Source organism: Salvelinus fontinalis, chromosome 8 (genome assembly GCF_029448725.1).
Source record: "Salvelinus fontinalis isolate EN_2023a chromosome 8, ASM2944872v1, whole genome shotgun sequence".
Lineage (NCBI taxonomy): Eukaryota > Metazoa > Chordata > Actinopteri > Salmoniformes > Salmonidae > Salvelinus > Salvelinus fontinalis.
Genome location: NC_074672.1, coordinates 26,826,792 through 26,853,938, shown reverse-complemented (window position 1 = coordinate 26,853,938; position 27,147 = coordinate 26,826,792). Strand labels below are relative to the sequence as shown.

The 27,147-nt window shown below is 47.0% G+C and overlaps 2 protein-coding genes across 3 annotated transcripts in view; one reads left to right on the top strand and one right to left on the bottom strand.

The window, feature by feature from the left end:
* The window catches only part of LOC129860988 (fibulin-2-like), a 48,326-nt gene extending 26,548 nt beyond the window's left edge, over nt 1-21,778 (top strand). Inside the window, exons 6-16 of one of the 2 annotated variants that reach the window (XM_055931976.1) lie at nt 282-506; nt 2,304-2,408; nt 3,190-3,291; nt 8,327-8,455; nt 11,932-12,069; nt 14,489-14,632; nt 14,781-14,909; nt 18,460-18,585; nt 18,970-19,215; nt 19,449-19,572; nt 20,197-21,778. In XM_055931976.1, the coding sequence (XP_055787951.1) occupies nt 282-506; nt 2,304-2,408; nt 3,190-3,291; nt 8,327-8,455; nt 11,932-12,069; nt 14,489-14,632; nt 14,781-14,909; nt 18,460-18,585; nt 18,970-19,215; nt 19,449-19,572; nt 20,197-20,554 (1,826 nt within the window). In that variant the 3' untranslated portion in view covers nt 20,555-21,778. The remainder of the gene's footprint in view (nt 1-281; nt 507-2,303; nt 2,409-3,189; nt 3,292-8,326; nt 8,456-11,931; nt 12,070-14,488; nt 14,633-14,780; nt 14,910-18,459; nt 18,586-18,969; nt 19,216-19,448; nt 19,573-20,196) is intronic. The other variant, XM_055931977.1, reaches the window with a different exon arrangement.
* A 3,233-nt stretch (nt 21,779-25,011) lies between these two features.
* The window catches only part of LOC129861458 (semaphorin-3G-like), a 91,138-nt gene continuing 89,002 nt past the window's right edge, over nt 25,012-27,147 (bottom strand). The window contains exon 5 of the mRNA XM_055932830.1: nt 25,012-25,053. Coding sequence (XP_055788805.1) covers nt 25,012-25,053 — 42 coding nt within the window. The remainder of the gene's footprint in view (nt 25,054-27,147) is intronic.

Below are 27,147 nucleotides of genomic sequence, written 5' to 3'. Positions count from 1 at the left end.
CAGAGTGAGGATGGGAACTACTATAGACCCCTCTATGAGAGATACAAATCAAATCAAATTGTATTTGTCACATGCGCCGGTGTAGACCAGGTGTAGACCTTGCAATGAAAAGCTTACTTACAAACCCTTAACCAACAATGGAGTTTTAAGCAATAAGATACAACACACTGTTCTGTATTATCTTGTACTGCCTTGGTTAACTTCTGCTTTACTTGACTCTATTCTACTGTACAGCATAAAGGTTAGGCTATTAGTGACAGCCCTCTCTCCTTATCCTGTAGTGTCAGACAGTCCGTTCCCTAAAGAGGCCTTCTCCATCGGGGAGGAGGAGGAGCAGGAGAGGGAGAACACGGTGGAGGGCCCTCTTGAGATGGAGGATGTAGATGAGTGCCAGGTTTACCAGGGAACATTATGCCACCACAGGTGTATCAACACCCCAGGCTCCTTCAGGTGTGCCTGCTACCCTGGCTATGTACTGCAGAAGGACGCGGTCAGCTGTGTGCCAGGTAAAGGAAAACTACTCTTAGGTTGTTAGAGTATGTCAGACCATGCACTGTACTGTACAGTACTCCACAATACTGTATGTGCAAGACCACATAGCTATTAGCCTGGTTGCCTGTCTGTTTGGGCCTTGAATAACGCCACACAGTAGCCTTAATTGGCAATAAGATGACAAGTTGCATAAAAACAGATTGGCACCCAGATTAATAACTAAATGTCACGCCCTGACCTTAGAGATCCTTTTTATGTCTCTATTTTGGTTTGGTCAGGGCATGAGTTGGGGTGGGTAGTCTATGTTTTGTGTTTCTATGATTTTCTATTTCTATATTTTGGCCGGGTGTGATTCTCAATCAGGGACAGCTGTCTATCGTTGTCTCTGATTGGGAACCATACTTAGGTAGCTCTTTTTTCCACCTGTGTTTGTGGGAAGTTTGACTTTGTTTAGGGCACATAGCCTTTGAGCTTCACGGTTAGTTTTTTGTAGTGTTTATTGTTTTGTTCGGAGTCATTTTGATAAAAATAAAGAACATGTACGCTCACCACGCTGCACCTTGGTCCAGTTCCTTCAACAGCCGTGACACTAAAGTATAGAACAGTTATGTTTAATTACATAAAACCAGTGAAGGATGACTGATTCCAGAGTGTAGTAGCTGGTGTGCCAAACCATTTTTCACAGCCACTCTCTCAACAGTATGATTAACAGCCTTCTGTGTTTTCAGACTTCTGCCAGACTCTATCTGTCCATATTTGTCCACACTTTTGACAGTATATGATTTTCCTGCTCTGGCCTGAACGTTGCTTCCTGCCTACTGTCTCTGATTCAGACTGATAATTGTTATTCAGATCTCATTTATACATATTTTATTGTGTACTTTTTACCCCTTTTTAACCCCAATTGGTAGTTACAGTCTTGTCCCATCGCTGCAACTCCCATGCGGGCTTAGGAGAAGTGAAGGTCGAGAGCCATGCGTCCTCCGAAACACGACCCCGCCAAGCTGCACTGCTTCTTGACACACTGCTCGCTTAACCCGGAAGTCAGCCGCACCGATGTGTCAGAGGAAACACTGTACAGCTGGCGACCGGGGCCAGCGTGCATGCGCCCGGCCGCCACAAGGAGTCGCTAGAGCGCGATGGGACAAGGACATCCCAGCCGGCCAAACCCTCCCTAACCCGAACGACGCTGGGCCAATTGTGCGCCGCCTCATATGTCGCCTGGTCGCGGCCGGCTGCGACACAGCCTGGGATCGAACCCGGATCTGTAGTGACACCTCTAGCACTGATCAGTGCCATAGACCGCTGCGCCACCCAGGAGGCCCCCAGATCTCAAACTGTTTTGATAAAGCCTTTCTTCACAGTTATCAGTAGCCTTCATACATTTATATTTAGTATTTACATTTAGTAAAGACAGTAGTAAAGACAGTATGTTCAGGTATTTCCAACCTACTGTACTGTAGGCTACTGTACGTGTGCCATACATTTATCGAATGGGGCTTTCACCAGCACAAGCCTGTCTCAACTGGAATCTAATGTGATACCTACTTTACAAAAAGGTGCAGTGAGTCTGCAGGCTGATAAAAACACAGGTTTGTCTGCAGGCCATGCCTTTTCCTGTCGTGCCTCAACTCTCTGTCTCTAAGGGAACTTTCATCTGTGCCCTGTTGCCGCCTAGCCTCATATCTGTGGATGAATTGAAGGCATTTCACAGCTCTCTCTTTAACCACCAAGACAGGATGACTGGGCGGTTTGTTGGTTATACTGTTTAATTAGTATTTTCCATGATGAGTTTATTTCTGTTTTCACAGAGACTGTCGATGAAGAGAACAAGTTGAGAGAGGATGACAGGCCAGAGGTTGAGGCTACCTCCACCGCACCCTCCACCACTCCAACCTCTGTTAACCCCTGTGAGGGTGGGTAGAACCTGACAGTAGGCCAGAGTGGTGCATATCTACTGTAGACCTGGCAGACCACAATGTCCACTGTGGTTTCATACCTTAAAATAAGTCATTAGTCTTGATAGAAGAACCGAAATGCATGTCTGGAATCAGTGGAAGTAGTGTGGAAGTAGTCCCATTATGATGGTGTGCCAGCATTAGAGGAACCATAGTGGAACAGCATATTTGGTACGGAATAGAAAGGTAAATGAAGACACCCATTAGTCCCCTAAGAGAGCACAAAGCCTAGAAGGTTTTCAGTCATGCAGCCTTCTAGTATAATTCATGTCACATTCTTTCACATGACAGATGTCTCCTCCTTCAGTTAAATACTTTAACCGCCTTTGTCCATTTTAGTTATGTTTGACCCATTGTACTTTTAAATGTCACATACAAGTTTTAAGATTGCATCAAAGGCCACAAAGCTCCTGTGTGTATTGCGAAGTATCCAGCCACCCCCATGTAGTCCAGCATAGTATGTAGTGGGGGTCTCCTCAGGGTGTGTGTGTTTGGCTCCATAATTCCAGGGTGGGGATCCCGTCCCATTGGGACGCAGGAGGAAATACAATCCGAACATGTCAGGGGTCAAAGTGGAAACAGGAAATGAGTACACAGGGATACAGTAAATCACACAGAGGTTATATAACACACACACAGGGCCAGGGACTGGCCCCCTGTGACGTATGTCACCTTGACTACTGTTGTGTTGTGGTGTGTTTTGGTGTGATGTTGAGCTGTGTTGTGACCCTCTGAGCAGGAAATGGCATCTGTATGCAACAGTGCTCCCCAGTGGCTGGTAGACCTGGCTGCTCCTGTTTCCCTGGATTCTCTCTGATGGCTGACGGACAATCATGTGAAGGTAAGAAAAAAGACACACACACACACACCTACACAGAGGGCACACCAGCTCAGTATTTCAGCACTTCCAGTCGTGCAGAGTCTCTGAATGGCTGTCACTGACTCCAGTCTCTCCTCAAGTCTCCCCCCAGTGTCCCTGGAGCAGAGTAGAGCTGCTCTCTGTGTACCAGATTAGCAGCGGTCATCGTAATTGTTTAAAGCTATTCTAATAAATGCAACAGTTGGACAATGAATGAAGATATTGACTGAATTATAGCTCAAAAAACATTGAACTGGCACGGACATAATGAATGGAATTCCGGTATTAAATGTATTGTCAAATGTCACTTTTTTTCTTATGATGCACTCATATATACCTTACCAGTCACAAGTTTGGACACATCTACTCATTCCAGGGTTCTTATTTATTTTTACTATTTTCTACATTGTAGAGTAATAGTGAAGACATCAAAACTATGAAATAACACATATGGAATCATGTAGTAACCAAAAAAGTGTTAAACAAATCAAAATATATTTCATATTTGAAATTCTTCAAATAAGCCACCCTTTACCTTGATGACAGCTTTGCTCACTCTTGGCATTCTCTCATCCAGCTTCATGAGGAATGCTTTTCCAACAGCCTTGAAGGAGTTCCCACATATGCTGAGCACTTGTTGGGTGCTTTTCTTTCACTCTGCGTTCCAACTCATCCCAAACCATCTCAATTGGATTGAGGTCGGGTGATTGTGGAGGCCAGGTCATCTGATGCAGCACTCCATCACTCTCCCTGGTCAAATAGCCCTTACACAGCCTGGAGGTGTGTTTTGGGTCATTGTCCTGTTGGAAAACAAGTTATGTTTGTGTTTGATGTATTTGATACCATTCCACTCATCCTGCTCCAGCCATTACCATAAGCCCATCTTCCCCAATTAGGTGCTACCAACCTCATGTGACTTTAAAATGAAATGTGCCTTATTTGCATATACACTGGGTGTATTTGCATACAATAATAAATTAATATAAAGGAGTGGGCTGCAACCACCAAAAACTTATCTCTAGGCCTACCTGCGCTCTACTGCCTAATTATTAATTACCATTGTTATCATGTTCTCTTGCCTGACTCAACAAGTGTGTCAAGAGAAGGATACCCATGCAATTTAAAATCTCAACTCTTGGCTCTAGATTACACCTATGTAAGAATGTTGTTCATTGACTACAGCTCAGCGTTCTCGACCCCGCCCTTTACAACTGGGTCCTGGACTTCCTGATGGGCCGTCCCCAGGTGGTGAAGGTAGGAAACAACATCTCCACTTCGCTGATCCTCAACACTGGGGCCCCACAAGGGTGCGTAGATAGCACCCTCCTGTACTCCCTGTTCACCCATGACTGCGTGGCCATGCACGCCTCCAACTGAATCATCAAGTTTGCAGACGAAACAACAGTAGTGGGCTTGATTACGAACAATGACGAGACAGCCTACATGGAGGAGGTGAGGGCCCTCGGAGTGTGGTGTCAGGAAAATAACCTCACACTCAACGTCAACAAAACAAAGGAGATGATCATGGACTTCAGGAAACAGCAGAGGGAGCACCCTGCTACGTTCCTCAGCGTACACATCACTGACAAAGTGAAATGGTCCACCCACACAGACAGCGTGGTGAAGAAGGCGAACCAGCGCCTCTTCAACCTCGGGAGGCTGAATAAATTTGCTTTGTCACCTAAAACCTCACAAACTTTTACAGATGCACAATCGAGAGCATCCTGTTGAGCTGTATCACCGCCTGGTACGGCAACTGCACTGCCCACAACCGCAAGGTTCTTCAGAGGGGGTTGAGGTCTGCACAACGCATCACCGGGGGCAAACTACCTGCCCTCCAGGACACCTACAGCACTCGATGTCACAGGAAAGCCAAAAAGATCATCAAGGACAACAACCACCCGAGCCACTGCCTGTTCACCCCACTTTCATCCAGAAGGCGAGGTCAGTACAGGTGCATTAAAGCTGGGACCGAGAGACTGAAAAACAGCTTCTATCTCAAGGCAATCAGACTGCTAAAGAGCCATTACTAACACAGAGAGGCTGCTGCCTACATACAGACTTGAAATCATTGGCCACTTTAATAAATGGATCACTAGTCACTTTAATAATGTTTACATATATTGCCTTTCTCATCTCATATGTATATACTGTATCTTATATATACCATCTATTGCATCTTGCCTATGCCGCTCGGTCATTGCTCATCCATATATTTGTTTGTATATATTCTTATTTCATCCCTTTACTTAGATTTGTGTATATTAGGTTGTTTTTGTGGAATTGTTAGATTACTTGTTAGATATTACTGCACTGTCGGAACTAGAAGCACAAGCATTTCATAACACACACAATAACATCTGCTAACCATGTGTATGTGACCAATAACATCTGCTAACCGTGTGGATGTGACCAATAACATCTGCTAACCATGTGTATGTGACCAATAACATCTGCTAACCATGTGTATGTGACCAATAACATCTGCTAACCATGTGTATGTGACCAATAACACCTGCTAACCATGTGTATGTGACCAATAACATCTGCTAATCATGTGTGTGACCAGTAAACTGTGATGTGAGATCAGACATAATATTACTATCATCCCAGTTTTCCTTTTTGGAAAGATGCTTTTATTTCAGCGCATCTAATTTGTAAACATTAACCTTTATTAAATCATACCTTTTTTCAAATGCACAAACATCAACACCCACAAAAATAAAGTTACCTTTCTTCTCTTTGTTGTGATGTAACTGCCGAGACGATGCGTTAAATCCCAGACGAAAGGTTCATGTTTTTATAGAGGCAACAGAATGCCGATGTATTCCATTGAGCTCATTTCAGCCATTACCGGAGCCTGTTTGGCAGGTCATTACAAAGGTTTCCCCGGTCATTACATTAACGGGAACACACTAATGGCACAAGCAAGAGTTGGAAAGAGTCACCAGAGTAAAATGAAAGCAATCAATCCAGATTTAAGTGACAAGTGGATTTTGCACTCCTCAAACACAGGAAATGGAAAGGTTCTCAGGTGGGCGGAGCATGCACATCGCTAACCAGAGTACTAATCCCCTTTTCTCACAGTGACATTGGAGGCGAAGACGCCAGGCTGCAAACTAACAGAGCCTTATACTTGGAGGCAGGTTCCACTATGTGATTAAATATGTTTCTTTCTTTGTGATCTCACACTGTCCCTACAGTACTACACGCCACACACGTCTACTAGTTGAGACAATATGGGATTGTATGGTTGTTACAATCAAGCTGATTAGTGAGCTACTGTATCTGTCTAAGTAATCTGGTAGAAAAGCATATGTCACGCCACCCTTGTTAGAGATTGCTCGGATTCCATATTAAAGGGATAAGCCATCGCTTCTTGCAGACTGAGACTTCCTGCTTGGTGACAGTGGATTGTTCTGTTGTGACATGGTGGTGCAGTGTTTTGACAGATCTCTCATTGTGTGAGACTTACACCCTGTGGCTGTGCCCCCAATCCCTTCTCTCTGTGGAGGCCAGGCTGCTTAATCTATTTGGGACTGCCCCTGTGTTACACTAAGAATTTAAAAGGACTAGGGGCGACTAGGGTATTCCAATGTGCTTACTTTCCCTCTCTATTTCTCTCACTTACTCTGATTTACCCTTTCCATCCCATTTCCCTCTCTCTCCATCTTGTCTCATGCTTTCATTCTCTCTTTTTGCTTTTGTATCTCACCTCCTACACTCTTGGTGTCTCCCTTGGTGTCTCTCTTGGTTTCACTCTTGGTTTCACTCTTGGTGTCTCTCGGTGTCTTTCTCGGTGTCTCTCTCGGTTTCACCCTCGGTTTCACCCTTGATGTCTCTGTTGGTTTCTCTCTCGGTGTCTCTCTCGGTTTCACCCTTGGTGTCTGTTGGTTTCTCTCTCGGTGTCTGTCTTGGTTTCTCTCTCGGTGTCTCTCTCGGTTTCACCCTCGGTTTCACCCTTGGTGTCTCTGTTGGTTTCTCTCTCGGTGTCTGTCGTGGTTTCTCTCTCGGTGTCTCTCTCGGTGTCTCTCTCGGTTTCACCCTCGGTTTCATCCTTGGTGTCTCTGTTGGTGTCTATCTCTGTGTCTCTCTCTGTGTCTGTCTTGGTTTCTCTCTCGGTGTCTGTCTTGGTGTCTCTCTCGGTGCCTCTCTTGGTTTCACCATTGGTGTCTCTGTTGGTTTCTCTCTCGGTGTCTGTCTTGGTTTTTCTCTTGGTGTCTCTCTCGTTTTCACCCTCGGTTTCACCCTTGGTGTCTCTGTTGGTTTCTCTCTCGGTGTCTGTCTTGGTTTCTCTCTTGGTGCCTCTCTCGGATTCACCCTCGGTTTCACCCTTGGTGTCTCTGTTGGTTTCTCTCTCGGTGTCTGTCTTGGTTTCTCTCTTGGTGCCTCTCTCGTTTTCACCCTCGGTTTCACCCTTGGTGTCTCTGTTGGTGTCTCTCTCGGTGTCTGTCTTGGTGTCTCTCTCGGTTTCACCCTCGGTATCACCCCTGGTGTCTCTGTTGGTGTCTCTCTCGGTTTCACCCTCGGTTTCACCCTTGGTGTCTCTCTCGGTGTCTCTCTTGGTTTCACCCTTGGTGTCTCTGTTGGTGTCTCTCTCGGTGTCTCTCTCGGTTTCACCCTCGGTATCACCCCTGGTGTCTCTGTTGGTGTCTCTCTCGGTTTCACCCTCGGTTTCACCCTTGGTGTCTCTCTCGGTGTCTCTCTCGGTGTCTCTCTTGGTGTCTCTCTTGGTGTCTCTCTTGGTGTCTCTCTCGGTGTCTCTCTTGGTTTCTCTCTTGGTGTCTCTCTCGGTGTCTCTCTTGGTGTCTCTCTCGGTGTCTCTCTTGGTGTCTCTCTCGGTGTCTCTCTTGGTGTCTCTCTCGGTGTCTCTCTTGGTGTCTCTCTCGGTGTCTCTCTCGGTGTCTCTCTTGTTGTCTCTCTCGGTGTCTCTCTTGGTGTCTCTCTTGGTGTCTCTCTCGGTGTCTCTCTTGGTTTCTCTCTTGGTTTCTCTCCACCTCTCTCTCCTTTCACACAGATATCAATGAGTGTTTGATGTCCACTCGTACCTGTCAGATGAACGAGAGATGTGTGAACACGGCTGGTAGTTTTGTGTGTCAGATCACCTGTTCTCTGGGTTACCAGATCAACAACGACGTCTGTGAAGGTATGGAGACAGAACAGTAGCTGCAAACTGTATAACACCCAAATCATTCACTCTCCAGTAGACCCATGTATAGTTGTAACTAGTAGCAACACAACAACTGGTGTGTATTAATTTGACCTTTCACAATGTGAGGAAAGCACATTGTAAAACTTAACAATCACAGTTGCCACCCATGGGAGTGACTACGAGTCAGAGATGGGGAGTTGCCAATTAGATCTTGAACCATGCTTCATGTAAGCTATGGTACAGTAATTACACAAGTTTTTAAACTGACCACACGAACAAGTCTATTTGATGCTGAATATGATTACAAACAAGATATTAGCATTAGGTTTTGCCTGCATACCCTCTATACGAAAATCTCACTTGACTTGTGTTTATGTCGGTGGAGAATGTACAATGCTCCAACACAAAAAGAAACCTCACAGCCTTAATCATTATTACCATTGCCCACACTTGGCAGGATATGCTAATTCTGGGCTCTTATCCACAGCCAGTGTGCTCTGAGATAGAGCTATGAGATGAGCAAGTTGTTAAAGTCCTGTTGTTGACTACTGGAAGGAAATGGAGAGAGAGATGGGTCTCAGCTGCTCTGATGGAGAGTGTTAGAGTAGTGACTACAGCTGCTCTGGTGGGGGTGTTAGAGTAGGGACTACAGCTGCTCTGGTGGGGGTGTTAGAGTAGGGACTACAGCTGCTCTGGTGGGGGTGTTAGAGTAGGGACTAAAGCTGCTCTGGTGGGGGTGTTAGAGTAGGAACTACAGCTGCTCTGGTGGAGAGTGTTAGAGTAGGGACTACAGCTGCTCTGGTGGAGAGTGTTAGAGTAGGTACTACAGCTGCTCTGATGGAGAGTGTTAGAGTAGGTACTACAGCTGCTCTGATGGAGAGTGTTAGAGTAGGTACTACAGCTGCTCTGGTGGAGAGTGTTAGAGTAGGCACTACAGCTGCTCTGGTGGAGAGTGTTAGAGTAGGGACTACAGCTGCTCTGATGGAGAGTGTTAGAGTAGGGACTACAGCTGCTCTGATGGAGAGTGTTAGAGTAGGTACTACAGCTGCTCTGATGGAGAGTGTTAGAGTAGGTACTACAGCTGCTCTGATGGAGAGTGTTAGAGTAGGTACTACAGCTGCTCTGATGGAGAGTGTTAGAGTAGGGACTACAGCTGCTCTGATGGTGAGTGTTAGAGTAGGGACTACAGCTGCTCTGATGGAGAGTGTTAGAGTAGGTACTACAGCTGCTCTGATGGAGAGTGTTAGAGTAGGTACTACAGCTGCTCTGATGGAGAGTGTTAGAGTAGGGACTACAGCTGCTCTGATGGAGAGTGTTAGAGTAGGGACTACAGCTGCTCTGATGGAGAGTGTTAGAGTAGGGACTACAGCTGCTCTGGTGGGGGTGTTAGAGTAGGGACTACAGCTGCTCTGATGGTGAGTGTTAGAGTAGGGACTACAGCTGCTCTGATGGTGAGTGTTAGAGTAGGGACTACAGCTGCTCTGATGGAGAGTGTTAGAGTAGGGACTACAGCTGCTCTGATGGAGAGTGTTAGAGTAGGGACTACAGCTGCTCTGGTGGGGGTGTTAGAGTAGGGACTACAGCTGCTCTGGTGGAGAGTGTTAGAGTAGGGACTACAGCTGCTCTGATGGTGAGTGTTAGAGTAGGGACTACAGCTGCTCTGGTGGGGGTGTTAGAGTAGTGACTACAGCTGCTCTGATGGAGGGTGTTAGAGTAGGGACTACAGCTGCTCTGGGCTTCAACGGAAATGAAACTCGCACAGCAGTGAGTCAACCAAATGAGCATTTAAACCCGGTGCTCATAACTGCTGCCACTTCTGTTGGCTGATTGGAGTGTGGGATGGAGACTGTGTTGTTATGTTTCTACTCCTCTTTCAATTCCCTGCCCATTACTTCACATCAATTAAACTCCCCTCTCATCGACTGAAGTCCCCTCCCCTCCTACATCTTACAAAGAGGGCAAATTCTCTCCTCACTGCTTACTCCATGAGTTGATTGTCTTCCCCAATTTCTTATCCAATAATTGCTGTCCCTGCTTGGGTAGAGTGAACTCCCTCGCCTCGGTGAGGTTGTCGAGCCAGCTCCCTCCTTGATTTGTCATGAGCCAATTACCTTCCTATAGTATTGCTTTGACTGCGACTGAGCACCCTGTCAATCTCTCACACGTTTATTCCTGTCCCTGACCGCGGTCTCTCCCTCTGTCTCAGTATGTCTGGGTCTGTCAGAGCTTCACTCAGTCCTGTGCCAGCCGTGCCCAGACCAGGATTGTCTTAATGTGCTAGTTGAAGCCCTGCCCTTCCCAGGGGCCAAGCTGAGGCTTTAACATGGTACATACCTTATACCTACAGGGATCATAGAGCCTCACAGACATTTACATTTACATTTGAGTCATTTAGCAGACGCTCTTATCCAGAGCGACTTACAGTAGAGTGCATACATTTTATTAAATTTTTACATACTGAGACAAGGATATCCCTACCGACCAAACCCTCCCTAACCCGGATGACGCTATGCCAATTGTACGTCGCCCCACGGACCCCCCGGTTGCGGCCGGCTGCGACAGAGCCTGGGCGCGAACCCAGCCCAGCCTGGGCGCGAACCCAGAGACTCTGGTGGCGCAGCTAGCAGTGCGATGCAGTGCCCTAGACCACTGCGCCGCCCGGGAGACATGCAGTACATGCACAGAGGAAGACACACAAACACACACACACACACACACACACACACACACACACACACACACACACACACACACACACACACACACACACACACACACACAGAGAGAGAGAGAGAAGTTCGCTCTCTGAGCCCTGTTTATGACAGATGTGATTTCTCTGCAGTGACAAGGCTGTGTACAACAGCAGATGTGTCAGGATGATTGACATCAGGGGAATCCCAGTGTAGACAAGTGGAAAGAGCTGTAAGGAGCTGTGCTCTGGGGGAACTCACTGCTCTCTACTGTCACAGATACAAACACCAGAGAATAGGAAGACTAATGCACATAACTATGGTCTGACAGGCTGGCTCATTGGAGATAATTCATCATGGAGAAATAATAAGCTGTATCTGCTGTTGTGCTAATGTAATGAGGATGATTGGTGGGGGGAACATTCCTAAGATCCTTTCTGAAGTTGGAGAATTAACCTTTTTACTGTTGATTGTTTTCTTAAAGGGGAAGGAGAGTGTATAAATATATCTATGTGAAATGATTTATCTGGTAATTCAGGAGTGTTCTAGCTGCTGTCTCAAAGCCACAGTAACACAGTGACACCCAGTGGTTACAGTAGACATTACACTCTAACAGGCTCGTAACATATGCGTTTTACTTCTCTAAGCAACTTAATGGATTACAACAGATTGATTACAAACTGACAATAGCTCACCAACCAAACATGTTTTTAGATAATTTGTCATACATTAGATTTAATTTCTAATAAGCATCCTGCTTATTCCTGTCTCTGTTTACAGATGTTGATGAGTGTTTTCAGGGAACTCATAACTGTGGGCCAGGCTTTGAGTGTGTGAACAGTGAGGGCTCGTTCAGGTGTAATGCCAAACCTCGCTGCTCCATGGGCTTCACACAGGACACACATGGAAACTGCATTGGTAAGAGGGGCTGTCGGGGCTAACTGGGCTGGGCTGGGCAGACCTGGGCCACTGTTAACAAGAGTAATAGTATGAATGTAACATTATGAACATAACTATAGCAGTGTGTCAATATAAATGTAAAGGTATACCCAGACCAGGTAAAGAGGGGTTGAATGCCACACAGGAGCGGGATCAGAGGGGAGCAGAGCAGAGTGGGCAGCAGTGGGGCGGATGAAAGCCAACCCTCCTCCAGTCAGTACATTCTGATACTGAGGAATGAGCCTGGGGGACAGGAACTGGGGCATGTCGAGGCAGTTCTGAACCACTGAAAAACAGTCAAAGGCAGGGTTAGAAGATGAGAAAATAGAGGGAAACACACACCAAAATGATCCCAGGGAATGGGAGTGTATGATGTACAGTGGGGCAAAAAAGTATTTAGTCAGCCACCAATTGTGCAAGTTCTCGCACTTAAAAAGATGAGAGAGGCCTGTAATTTCCATCATAGGTACACTTCAACTATGACAGACAAAATGAGAAAAAAAATCCAGAAAATCACATTGTAGGATTTTTTATGAATTTATTTGCAAATTATGGTGGAAAATAAGTATTTGGTCAATAACAAAAGTTTCTCAATACTTTGTTATATACCCTTTGTTGGCAGAGGTCAAACGTTTTCTGTAAGTCTTCACAAGGTTTTCACACACTGTTGCTGGTATTTTGGCCCATTCCTCCATGCAGATCTCCTCTAGAGCAGTGATGTTTTGGGGCTGTTGCTGGGCAACATGGACTTTCAACTCCCTCCAAAGATTTTATATGGGGTTGAGATCTGGAGACTGGCTAGGCCACTCCAGGACCTTGAAATGCTTCTTACGAAGCCACTCCTTCGTTGCCCGGGCGGTGTGTTTGGGATCATTGTCATGCTGAAAGACCCAGCCACGTTTCATTTTCAATGCCCTTGCTGATGGAAGGAGGTTTTCACTCAAAATCTCACGATACATGGCCCCATTCATTCTTTCCTTTACGCGGATCAGTCGTCCTGGTCCCTTTGCAGAAAAACAGCCCCAAAGCATGATGTTTCCACCCCCATGCTTCACAGTAGGTATGGTGTTCTTTGGATGCAACTCAGCATTCGTTGTCCTCCAAACACGACGAGTTGAGTTTCTACCAAAAAGTTCTATTTTGGTTTCATCTGACCATATGACATTCTCCCAATCTTCTTCTGGATCATCCAAATGCTCTCTAGCAAACTTCAGACGGGCCTGGACATGTACTGGCTTAAGCAGGGGGACACGTCTGGCACTGCAGGATTTGAGTCCCTGGCGGCGTAGTGTGTTACTGATGGTAGGCTTTGTTACTTTGGTCCCAGCTCTCTGCAGGTCATTCACTACATTTACATTTAAGTCATTTAGCAGACGCTCTTATCCAGAGCGACTTACAAATTGGTGCATTCACCTTATGACATCCAGTGGAACAGCCACTTTACAACAGTGCATCTAAATCTTTTAAGGGGGGGGGGGGGGGTCAGAAGGATTACTTTATCCAGGTCCCCCCGTGTGGTTCTGGGATTTTTGCTGACCGTTCTTGTGATAATTTTGAACCCATGGGGTGAGATCTTGTGTGGAGCCCCAGATCGAGGGAGATTATCAGTGGTCTTGTATGTGTTCCATTTCCTAATAATTGCTCCCACAGTTGATTTCTTCAAACCAAGCTGCTTACCTATTGCAGATTCAGTCTTCCCAACCTGGTGCAGGTCTACAATTTTGTTTCTGGTGTCCTTTGACAGCTCTTTGGTCTTGGCCATAGTGGACTTTGGAGTGTGACTGTTTGAGGTTGTGGACAGGTGTCTTTTATACTGATAACAAGTTCAAACAGGTGCCATTAATACAGGTAACGAGTGGAGGACAGAGGAGCCTCTTAAAGAAGAAGTTACAGGTCTGTGAGAGCCCGAAATCTTGCTTGTTTGTAGGTGACCAAATACTTATTTTCCCCCATAATTTGCAAATAAATTCATTAAAATCCTACAATGTGATTTTCTGGAATTTTTTTTCTCATTTTGTCTGTCATAGTTGAAGTGTACCTATGATGGAAATTACAGGCCTCTCTCATCTTTTTAAGTGCGAGAACTTGCACAATTGGTGGCTGACTAAATACTTTTTTGCCCCACTGTATGTCTGCCTCTGAGTAACACAGTGTGACTAATTGGCTGCCATCTCTCTCGGACCCTGTCCTCTCTTTCACCCTGTCCTCCCGTGGTACTCTGTTCTTCCTTTTCTATCTTTCCTTCTCAAACTGTCCCTCCCTCCCTCCCATTGTCTCCAACCCTCTATCTTCCCTCGGTGTCCATCCGTCCTCTCTCCTACCTCCCTCCCTCCCTCTGTCTCCAACCCTGTGTCCATCCGCCCTCTCTCCTCCCTCCATTGTCCTCTCTATCCATCAGATATAGATGAATGTGGTGTAGTGGGCCAGCCCTGCAGTCCAGGCTTTAACTGTATCAACACTGTGGGATCCTACAGCTGCCAGAGGAAGATCATAATGTGTAGCCGTGGTTACCATGCCGGCCCAGATGGAGCCAGATGCATAGGTAAGAGGAGGGGTATACAGATCTGTGGAGTTTTCATTTCCATGGTTAATACCATCAACAAGTCTTTAATAGAGATGGTTGACATTGAGCCACAGTACCCACTCTGTATCTTTCCTCTCTTCCTCTCTACCGCTCTTCCTGTATCCAGATGTGGATGAGTGTCAGAGCGCTCTGCACCGCTGTGGGGAGGGACAGATCTGCCACAACCTGCCCGGCTCCTACCGCTGTGACTGCCAGACGGGCTACCAGTACGACATGTTCAGGAAGACTTGTGTGGGTAGGTACTGTGTGGCCTACTGACCTCAAGAGAAGAAGCTCTCCCTTTAACTTTATAATTTAAATAAAAGTCTCTGTCAGAGTAGTTCTGGGTGGTTTTGGTAGGCTAGTTGAAATATCTCCCATGCACCTCGCTCCTGCTGCAGTTAGCCACCCAGGCAGCTCGCTCCTGCTGCAGTTAGTCTCCCAGGCACCTCGCTCCTGCTGCAGTTAGTCACCCAGGCACCTCGCTCCTGCTGCAGTTAGCCACCCAGGCACCTCGCTCCTGCTGCAGTTAGTCACCCAGGCAGCTCGTTCCTGCTGCAGTTAGTCTCCCAGGCAGCTCGTTCCTGCTGCAGTTAGTCTCCCAGGCACCTCGTTCCTGCTGCAGTTAGTCTCCCAGGCAGCTCGCTCCTGCTGCAGTTAGTCTCCCAGGCACCTCGCTCCTGCTGCAGTTAGTCACCCAGGCAGCTCGCTCCTGCTGCAGTTAGTCTCCCAGGCAGCTCGCTCCTGCTGCAGTTAGTCTCCCAGGCACCTCGCTCCTGCTGCAGTTAGTCATCCAGGCAGCTCGCTCCTGCTGCAGTTAGTCTCCCAGGCAGCTCGCTCCTGCTGCAGTTAGTCTCCCAGGCACCTCGCTCCTGCTGCAGTTAGTCACCCAGGCAGCTGGTTCCTGCTGCAGTTAGGCTCCCAGGCACCTCGCTCCTGCTGCAGTTAGTCTCCCAGGCACCTCGCTCCTGCTGCAGTTAGTCTCCCAGGCAACTCGTTCCTGCTGCAGTTAGTCTCCCAGGCAGCTCATCCCTGCTGCAGTTAGTCTCCCAGGCAGCTCGCTCCTGCTGCAGTTAGACTCCCAGGCAGCTCGCTCCTTCTGCAGTTCGTCTTCCAGGCAGCTCTCCTGCTGCAGTTAGTCTCCCAGGCAGCTCGCTCCTGCAGCAGTTCGTCTCCCAGGCAGCTCTCCTGCTGCAGTTATTCTCCCAGGCAGCTCGCTCCTGCTGCAGTTAGTTTCCCAGGCAGCTCTCCTGCTGCAGTTAGTCTCCCAGGCAGCTTGCTCCTGCTGCAGTTAGTCGCCCAGGCAGCTCGTTCCTGCTGCAGTTAGTCTCCCAGGCAGCTCGTTCCTGCTGCAGTTAGTCACCCAGGCAGCTCGCTCCTGCTGCAGTTAGTCTACCAGGCAGCTCGCTCCTGCTGCGGTTAGTCTCCCAGGCAGCTCGTTCCTGCTGCAGTTAGTCTACCAGGCAGCGCTCCTGCTGCAGTTAGTCTCCCAGGCAGCTCGTTCCTGCTGCAGTTAGTCTCCCAGGCAGCTCGCTCCTGCTGCAGTCAGTCACCCAGGCAGCTCGCTCCTGCTGCAGTTAGTCTCCTGTTGCAGCTCTATCCTGCTGCAGTTAGTCTCCCAGGCAACTCGCTCCTGCTGCAGTCAGTCGCCCAGGCAGCTCGTTCCTGCTGCAGTTAGTCTCCCAGGCAGCTCGTTCCTGCTGCAGTTAGTCTCCCAGGCAGCTCGTTCCTGCTGCAGTTAGTCTCCCAGGCAGCTCGCTCCTGCTGCAGTCAGTCACCCAGGCAGCTCGCTCCTGCTGCAGTTAGTCTCCTGTTGCAGCTCTATCCTGCTGCAGTTAGTCTCCCAGGCAACTCGCTCCTGCTGCAGTTAGTCTACCAGGCAACTCGTTCCTGCTGCAGTTAGTCTCCCAGGCAGCTCATCCCTGCTGCAGTTAGTCTCCCAGGCAGCTCGTTCCTGCTGCAGTTAGTCTCCCAGGCAGCTCGCTCCTTCTGCAGTTCGTCTTCCAGGCAGCTCTCCTGCTGCAGTTAGTCTCCCAGGCAGCTCGCTCCTGCAGCAGTTCGTCTCCCAGGCAGCTCTCCTGCTGCAGTTATTCTCCCAGGCAGCTCGTTCCTGCTGCAGTTAGTCTCCCAGGCAGCTCGTTCCTGCTGCAGTTAGTCACCCAGGCAGCTCGCTCCTGCTGCAGTTAGTCTACCAGGCAGCTCGCTCCTGCTGCGGTTAGTCTCCCAGGCAGCTCGTTCCTGCTGCAGTTAGTCTACCAGGCAGCGCTCCTGCTGCAGTTAGTCTCCCAGGCAGCTCGTTCCTGCTGCAGTTAGTCTCCCAGGCAGCTCGCTCCTGCTGCAGTCAGTCACCCAGGCAGCTCGCTCCTGCTGCAGTTAGTCTCCTGTTGCAGCTCTATCCTGCTGCAGTTAGTCTCCCAGGCAACTCGCTCCTGCTGCAGTCAGTCGCCCAGGCAGCTCGTTCCTGCTGCAGTTAGTCTCCCAGGCAGCTCGTTCCTGCTGCAGTTAGTCTCCCAGGCAGCTCGTTCCTGCTGCAGTTAGTCTCCCAGGCAGCTCGCTCCTGCTGCAGTCAGTCACCCAGGCAGCTCGCTCCTGCTGCAGTTAGTCTCCTGTTGCAGCTCTATCCTGCTGCAGTTAGTCTCCCAGGCAACTCGCTCCTGCTGCAGTCAGTCGCCCAGGCAGCTCGTTCCTGCTGCAGTTAGTCTCCCAGGCAGCTCGCTCCTGCTGCAGTCAGTCACCCAGGCAGCTCGCTCCTGCTGCAGTTAGTCTCCCAGGCAGCTCGCTCCTGCTGCAGTTAGTATCCCAGGCAGCTCGCTCCTGCTGCAGTTAGTCTCCCAGGCAGCTCGCTCCTGCTGCAGTTAGTCCCCCAGGCAGCTCGCTCCTGCTGCAGTTAGTCTCCCAGGCAGCTCGCTCCTGCTGCAGTTAGTCTCCCAGGCAGCTCGCTCCTGCTGCAGTCTTAACTCCTGCTCCTCTGGGCTGCAGTCAGTCAGTCAGTCAGCCAGCCAGCCGCTGCAGAGGACAGTGTGCTGATTCACTGGTATGTGACTTTAATAATAATGAACTCCAGTGGAGTGTTTTGACTCAGTTAGTATCCCAGGCAGCTCGCTCCTGCTGCAGTTAGTCTCCCAGGCAGCTCGCTCCTGCTGCAGTTAGTCCCCCAGGCAGCTCGCTCCTGCTGCAGTTAGTCTCCCAGGCAGCTCGCTCCTGCTGCAGTTAGTCTCCCAGGCAGCTCGCTCCTGCTGCAGTCTTAACTCCTGCTCCTCTGGGCTGCAGTCAGTCAGTCAGTCAGCCAGCCAGCCGCTGCAGAGGACAGTGTGCTGATTCACTGGTATGTGACTTTAATAATAATGAACTCCAGTGGAGTGTTTTGACTTATCAGCAGGCAGCTGGCCCCTCCACTTCCAACCCATATTCACACACATACACTAAGGAGGTGCACACACATACATGCATATGTTTTGCTCTCTCTCTCTCTCTCTCTCTCTCTCTCTCTCTCTCTCTCTCTCTCTCTCTCTCTCTCTCTCTCTCTCTCTCTCTCTCTCTCTCTCTCTCTCTCTCTCTCTCTCTCTCTCTCTCTCTCTCTCTCTCTCTCTCTCTCTCTCTCTCTCTCTCTCTCTCTCTCTCACACACACACACACACACACACACACACACACACACACACACACACACACACACACACACACGCATATTCTCTCTCTCTCTCACACACACACACGCATATTCTCTCTCACACACACACCCACCCACACACACACACACACACGCACACACACACACACACACATTCCTCCCCCCACTCTCTTTAGATGTGAATGAGTGTTGGCGCTACCCTGGCCGCCTTTGTGCCCAGACCTGTGAGAACACCCCGGGATCCTATCAGTGTTCCTGCACCGCTGGGTTCAGCTTATCCAGGGATGGCAAGAACTGTGAAGGTCTGTCTGTCTGTCTGTCTGTCTGTCTGTCTGTCTGTCTGTCTGTCTGCCTGCTTGCCTGCCTGTCTGCCTGCCTGTCTGTCTGCCTGTCTGTCTGTCTGTCTGTCTGCCTGTCTGCCTGTCTGTCTGTCTGTCTGTCTGTCTGTCTGTCTGTCTGTCTGTCTGTCTGTCTGTCTGTCTGTCTGTCCTGCAAGACCCCCAGCAGGACAGAGAAGGCTTTTGTTCCCCCGTCACACCTCTAGAGGACTGTAAGATTCGACTGATAGTAGTAGTGGATAGTGGATGTTGGTGGAGAGACAGAGACACAGACATATGTTGCATTCTGTGGTGTCATGGATGTCATGGCATTGTTTGAGTCTTTTTCCATCTTTGAATGTCTTACAGATGTGAATGAGTGTCTAACCAACCCCTGCAGTCAGGAGTGTGCCAACATCTATGGCTCCTACCAGTGTTACTGCAGGCAGGGCTCCTACCTAAGGGAGGATGGACACACCTGTGAAGACATTGATGAGTGTGCCCAGAGCATTGGCCACCTGTGTTCCTTTAAGTGTGTCAACGTCCCAGGGAGCTACCAGTGTGCTTGTCCCGAGTACGGTTACACCATGTCTCCCAACGGACGCTCCTGCAGAGGTGAGGAGACACTGATACACACATTACACACACACGCACGCGCACGCACACGCACGCACACACACACACACACACACACACACACACACACACACACACACACACACACACACACACACACACACACACACACACACACACACACACACACACACACACACACACACACACACACACACACACACACACACACACACACATTACCTCTGAGCTGACTATGGTTTGGGTTACAGACATAGACGAGTGTACCATCGGGGCCCATAACTGTTCCTTGGCTGAGACCTGCTACAACATCCAGGGAGGCTTTCGCTGTCTGTCCTTCAATTGTCCACAGAACTACCGCAAATCCTCTGACATGTAAGTGACTGTATCTCTACTAATCCGATATCCCAGGACTCCTTGGAAAAGAGAGGAACTACAGTTGAATTGAAGAATTGTAATCTTTTGTGTTGTTGGAAAAGTTCAAACAACAATGAATGGACTTTTTCAGAGGTATTTTCATGTTGCCCCCTGGGGCTGGAAAACTGTGCTCTCTTGATTTTCTCAAAGTTCAAAGTTCTTTAGAGGTTTTTCTCCAACTAGTGGAGTGTACGCAGGAAGGAACAATGTTTCCCTTGAGAGGAATGTGTCAGGCTGGGTAATCAGATCAAAGCTGTGAAACAGAAAGGCCACAGTGGACACAGAGGCCATGATAGATCAGCCAGGATTCAGAAGAGCTGTCTGCAATTGGCTTTATTTCTCTTCTATTTTATTCTGAAATGACCTGGAAAAACAGTCAAGTTTTGCCTCTATGATTCTGCCCATTTGACTGTTATTATTTATGATGTGTTGATTCCATGACTGACTGACTGACTGACTGACTGACTGACTATCTGGCTCATGTTTTGACTGTTCTCATTCTGTGAGTCTGTCTTTTTCATTATTTTCATTCTGATTAATATAGTTTTGAAATTCTGACTCTCTCATTGGCTGGTCCTCTAGGCGCTGTGAACGACAGAGCTGCCCCAACTTGCTGGATTGTCAGAACTCTCCTCTCAGGATCACCTACTACCACCTGAGCTTCCAAACCAACATCGTCATCCCTGCCCAGATATTCCGCATCGGCCCCTCCCCCGCCTACTCCGGGGACAACGTCATCATCAGCATCACCCAGGGAAACTTGGAGAACTACTTTAGCACGCGGAAGCTGAATGCCTACACGGGCGCGGTGTACATGCACAGGCAGGTGCGTGAGCCACGGGACTTTCTGATTGATGTGGAGATGAAGCTTTGGAGACAGGGCACCTTCACTACGTTCCTGGCCCGGATCTATGTCTTCATCACGGCCAACTCACTCTAACAGACTGGCCCCCACCCTCACCCTACTTCCACCCTTGTCCCACCCCCTCAATGGACAGCCCATCCCCTTCTATCCCCCTAGCCCTACCCCTCAATAGACAGCCCATCCCCTTCTATCCCCCTTACTCTACCCTTCAATGGACAGCACCTCCCCTTCTATCCCCCTAGCTCTACCCCTCAATGGACAGCACCTCCCCTTCTATCCCCCTAGCTCTACCCCTCAATGGACAGCCCATTCCCTTCTATCCCCCTTACCCTACCCCTCAATGGACAGCCTATCCCCCTAGCCCTAGCCCTCAATGGAGAGCCCATCCCCTTCTATCCCCCTAGCTCTATCCCTCAATGGACAGCCCATCCCCTTCTATCCCCCTAGCCCTATCCCTCAATGGACAGCCCATCCCCTTCTATCCCCCTAGCCCTATCCCTCAATGGACAGCCCATCCCCTTCTATCCCCCTAGCCCTATCCCTCAATGGACAGCCCATCCCCTTCTATCCCCCTAGCCCTATCCCTCAATGGACAGCTAGTCTTCAGCACAGCCCTGCATTTGTTTCCTACCATACTGACCGTCTAGTAGACGAGATGCCCAGTTTTATACCACACTGATGATATCAAAAAGTAGTTTTGCACAGTTAACAAAAAACGATTCAACTTAAGAAGTTAAGTTACCTGGCTGCCTTACAATCGGTCAACTAGTAGTTCGAAATGAGTTGACAAAACATAAAATGAGTGACATTAGTTTATCAAGTTGATTCAAGTTGAAATCTTAGGTCAGTGGGCTAGACGTAACACTAGTTTTTCCAGTGTAGAGAAGGGCTCTCTAACCCCAGTTAACCCGATTCAGCTTATCAACCAGCTAATTATTACAATCAGGTGTGCTAGCTTCAGGTTGGAACGAAAACTTACAGGATGGTAGCTCTCCAGGAACAGGGTTGGAGATCCCTGGTGTTAGCGTGTGGCTGTCTTTAACCCACTAAGACAGGTTGTGTCAGGGCCTCAATCCAAATTCTCTCTTTTCTATCTCCCTTAAGCTGCTGTTCCTTTCTATCCTCTTGAAGAATGTTGTACCACTATGCTAATTTAATATCACAGTATATTATGACATGTATTTGTACTTACTGTATGTATTATTCAGACACATTAGATATGACTGGATGTATCATATTTTGTTCCGCTATTTTCATAAGCTGCAAATAATTTTGAGTAAAAATGAAAACTACACAAACTGTTTGATGTTCCGTGTCTACTGTATGACCTATAACAGTAGCTATAGCCGATGAACGGATTCAAATGAAATACAAGGCATGTTTTTTTACACATACTATCCAACTTAAGAAAAGTATTCAATTGAATTGACTTTAAATTAGTGCTACTCCTGTCTATGTTCACACAGTACAAGTGAATCCAGAAGTGGTTCCAATGTTAGCACCATTTCAGAACATGTTATACTGTTAATATACATGCTTATTTACATACCTTTTCACACCTCCCTAGTGAGATCACCACCGTGAGAGAGGTCTTTATTTACAGTAGCTTACCGACAATATGAAATATAAAGAACACACATGCTTTATGATGACTAATCAGAACCAGGGCTGTTATCATAGTGTGAAATACCTGTAACAAAAACATATTATCTTATGTATATTAATATAATGAATCACTGTATGAAGCAGAGGATTTTAAAGTAGCTGTCCAGTGTTTCCAGATTTCTATGAATAATTCATTACAGTATGAGTGAATGTTTTTTTTACCCCAACTCTGATATTGTAGCACTTGTTGAAAGAGTAACATCTCCATCTACAGGATATAGTGTGCTCTACACTCATGATTTAGTTCTACGCCATTGCTGCATGGCTGGAATTCAATACAACTCACAATGGCAATGTAAAAGATGCGTCATAAAGGCTTGGGTTTTGAGCCAAAACGGGTCCCGATTGTTTATTTTTTTCACAATCATATGGTTTGTTACTAATCCAATTCGTACAATGTGTTACACATTTGTTGTGGTTAAGATCTCGTTCAATCTCAATCTCTTGTCTTCTGTTGACAAACTTCTGCCCATATACACTACCTGGTACAGTGGTAGGTTTTCACAGAACCCAAATTCATTCTGTGGTTTTATATGACCATGGCACAAACAACTGCTGTGTAAATGCCACGATGCAGGTGGTAAGGTCAGAAAGAGTGTAGAATTCACATCAATTCTACAGAATGTGGGACTAATATTATTAGAATCTCAGAATAGAAACTTTTTGAAATGGTGTCGATAAAAGAAGAAAAGATACCTCTTTTTATTTGCTTCAGTTTGAGTTCAGGTCATCTGCTCCTCTAGCTCTGGGCTCTGAGGACCTTACCATTGTAAACACGGAAAGGGTGTGAGTGGCTCCTTGACAACTGTATTAATGTATATTGCACATCCAAACAGAAATGTTTGCCAGTTATCTGCTCACTAGAATGAGTTATGTTTCCAAAGGTCATTTCAACAAAAGAATCTAAATTACATTTTGTTTTCCACTCTCTCTTGTCTAATTTTAGTCTAGAGCTCTTCGCTTGGCTCTGAGAGCAAATGTGATAGCAATTATAGCACACATGCTTCAAAGCTAACCCATGACTTCCACAGATACTGAGCTGTACAGTATGTACACTGTACTAAAATATAAACACAGCATGTTAATGTTGGTCCCAGGTATCATGAGCTGAAATAAAAGATCCCAGTCATTTTCCATATGCACAAAACGCTTATTTCTCTAAAATGTGATTACAGAAAGTGAGCATTTCTCCTTTGCCAAGACAATTCATCCAACTGACAGTTGGGGCATATCAAGAAGCTGATTAAACAGCATGATCATTACACAGGTGCACCTTGTGCTGGGGATAATAAATGGCCACACAACCATGCCACAGATGTCTCAAGTTTTGAGGAAGAGTGCAATTGGCATGCTTACTGCAGGAATGTCCACCAGAGCTGTTGCCAGATAGCTAAATGTTAATTTCTCTAACATAAGCCGCCTCCAACGTAATTTTAGAGAATTTGGAAGTACGTCCAAAGTACTGCAGACCAGCCCAGGACCTCCAAATCTGGCTTCTTCACCTGCGGGATTGTTTGAGACCAGCCACCCTGACAGCTGATGAAACAGTTGTTTTGCACAACCAAACATTTTCTGCAGAAACCGTCTCAGGGAAGCTCATCTGCATGCTCGTGGCCTTCACCAGGGTCTTGACCTGACTGTAGTTCGGCGTTGTGACCGACTTCAGTGGGCAAATGCTCACCTTCTATGGCCACAGGCACGCTGGACAAGTTGGCCACTGGCACGCCGGTTTCAACTGTATCGCCAACTGTGTGGGCGAGCGGTTTGCTAATGTCATCATTGTGAACAAAGTGCCCCATGGTGGCGGTGGAGTTATGGTAGGGCAGGCATAAGCTACGGACAACGAACACAACTGCATTTTATCGATGGCAATTTGAATGCACAGAGATACCATGATGAGATCCTAAGGCCCATTGTCGTGCCATTCATCTGCCCCCATCACCTCATGTTTCAGCATGATAATTCACGGCTCAATGTCGCAAGCATCTGTACAGAAGTCCTGGAAGCTGAAAATGTCTCAGTTCTTCAACGACCTGCATACTCACCAGACATGTCACCCATTGAACATTTTTGGGATGCTCTGGATCACCGTGTACAACACCGTGTTCCAGTTCCCGACAATATCCAACAACTTCGCACAGCCATTGAAGAGGAGTGGGACAACATTCCACAGGCCACAATCAACAGCCTGATCAACTCTATGTGAAGGAGATGTGTCGCGCTGCATGAGGCAAATGGTGGTCACACCAGATACTGACTGGTTTTCTTATCCACTCCCCTACCATTTTTTAAGGTATCTGTGACCAACAGATGCATATCTGTATTCCTAGTCATGTGAAATCCATAGATTGGGGCCTAATGAATTTATTTCAATTGACTGATTTCCTTATATGAACTGCAACTCAGTAAAATCTTTGAAATTGTTGCAGTTGCGTTTCTATTTTTGTTCAGTGTAGTATGTAACTAGTATGCATCTGTTGTAGTATACAGAAGAAATCCTACTGACAAATATCAACAGACATAAACAGTTATGTGCTTACTGTACATGATGACTGTAGGCTGCTATCATGATGACATTCCTTCTCAACTCATAAGGTTCAGCCCAAGACAAAAAGTTGTCAGCAGCTTTAGCTATACTGACCAACCCTACAGTACACTTTATGGGTGTATTGAGTGGCTCTCCCCTCCGCGTTCACTAGAGTCAAGTTCAAGCACTTCCTGCCATTGAGGTGCCATCCCACACGTACTTATGAGTGCACTGGCCTTGATCGATGGTCCCCTTCCCTAATTAACTTTATCTGCTACTCTAGATTGGCTTGTGTTGTGTTTCAGGGGCTCAGTGAATCATGCATCCAAGAGAGGGGAAGTTAAAATCTCCTAAGGACAGTCACAGGAAGTTCTGAAGTCTCCTACACGAAGGGAGAGGGACAAGAGAAAGTTATAGGATTGAGGTTAGAGCCGATGACAATGACAACATGTTAGAAGGCCAGCAGTGTTTTGACCTTTGTGGTTCAGCGGAGGCCTTGATAGTGTTTAGACACAGATACATATATTTTCCTTCTATCTAACCAACATTAAGAAATGTAGAGCCTGTCGAAGGATGAATTAAGAAGCTTTCTGTAACGGTCGTCTGTTGAAGAAGGTGTGGACCAAAGCGCAGCGTGGTAAGTGTTTAAGCTTTCTTTATTAAAACTGAACACTGAGACAAAATAACCAAAAATAGAACAACAGTTCTGTTTGGTGCAGACACAAAACAGAAAACAACTACCCACAAAAACCACGTGGGAAAAAGCTACCTAAGTATGGTTCTCAATCAGAGACAACTATAGACACCTGTCCCTGATTGAGAACCACACCTGGCCAAACAACAAAGAAATACAAAACATAGAAAATGAACGTAGAATGCCCACCCAAATCACACCCTGACCAAACCAAAATAGAGACATTAAAAGCTCTCTACGGTCAGGGCGTGACACTTTCCTAATCAAACAAGGAAGCATCAAATTGTTCCTGAGAGTCTGAAATTCCATTAGTTTGGAATGAACCTGATGGAATCTTTAGCCTTATATAATATATCCTTATACACATTCCTTACACTAATCAGATGCCACCTCAGCATCCTTGTTGTAACATGAAGATAAGCAGAAATGTGATTACCAAAATCAAATGTGATTCTTTCCCAAACTTAGGCCTACCTCCCAAGTGTAGAGAAATCTTTCCTGGTTAAATTGGATGAAGTAAATGCAGATAGTCACGCTGAAGTATTGTGACACTGCAGACTTTTCTATTTAGCTCCAAGATGTACTAGTCCAGATTGAGCTTGTAATTGGTATACGGTCACTATCACAATAAGTGGTAGTAGAATAGAGGCCTGAGGGCACACTTTATATGTTGTGAATTCTGTTTTGAACGAATTGTAATGTTTTTAAAATGTATAACTGCCTTCATTTTTGCTGGACCCCAGGAAGATTAGCTGGCAGCAGCTAATGGGGATCCATAATAAATACAAATACAATCTGTGGTTTGTGAGGAGGGGATGTGTGAGTGGGAGAGGGGTTGGGAGAGGGGTTGTTGTAGACACGGTTGTCTTTGATTTCTCAGGTGGTCATCACCTGAGGGGGAGTGTTAATGGACATTCTCAGCTCCAGACATGAACAGGCTAGTGCACCCTCTCCTCTGGCTAGTGCACACTCTCCTCTGGCTGCCTTACATGGAGGGAAGTGTGCATGATTAGAGGCACTGGAGCTAACTATCTGTGTTCCTCCAACGAACTCACTCCCTTAGAGTGCTCAGGCCAGCCCTGGCAATAGCACAGGTGTCACACACTAGTACCTTCAGAGAAGTCCGATCTGATATGTTACATTTTGGTTCCACATTTTGATTATGTATCTGTTGTCTTAAAACTCAGATGATTATTGATGTACTGTATGTGTTGTGTAGGTAGGCTATCAATCATTACATAGATGAAAACCACTACAGTATCAGAATCTGTAGTATCTTAATTGACAGAATGTGAGGATAATTTTGTCACAACGTCTTAATCATTTCAGGGATTGAGGAGGAAGTGACTAAGCGAGCTAAGCCTGGAAGGCACTGCTCTGTGTTTGGTTTCTCTAGAGTTAAACCATGCAATAGGCTCTGTCAAGAGGTCAGACATAACTGCAGGTACCTAAATGGGACATACAATGCCTTGCAAGAGTATCCATCCCCTTGGCGTTTTCCTATTTTGTTGCATTACAACCTACAAAGATTTTTATTTGGATTTTATATAATGGACATACACAAAATAGTACAAATTGGTGAAGTGAAATGAAAAAATATAACTTGTTAAAAAATAAAAAATAAACTGAAAAGTGGTGCGTGCATACGTATTCACCCCCTTTGCTATGAAGCCCCTAAATAAGATCTGGTGCAACCAATTACCTTCAGAAGTCACATAATTAGTTAAATAAAGTCCACCTGTGTGCAATCTAAGTGTCACATGATCTGTCACATAATCTCAG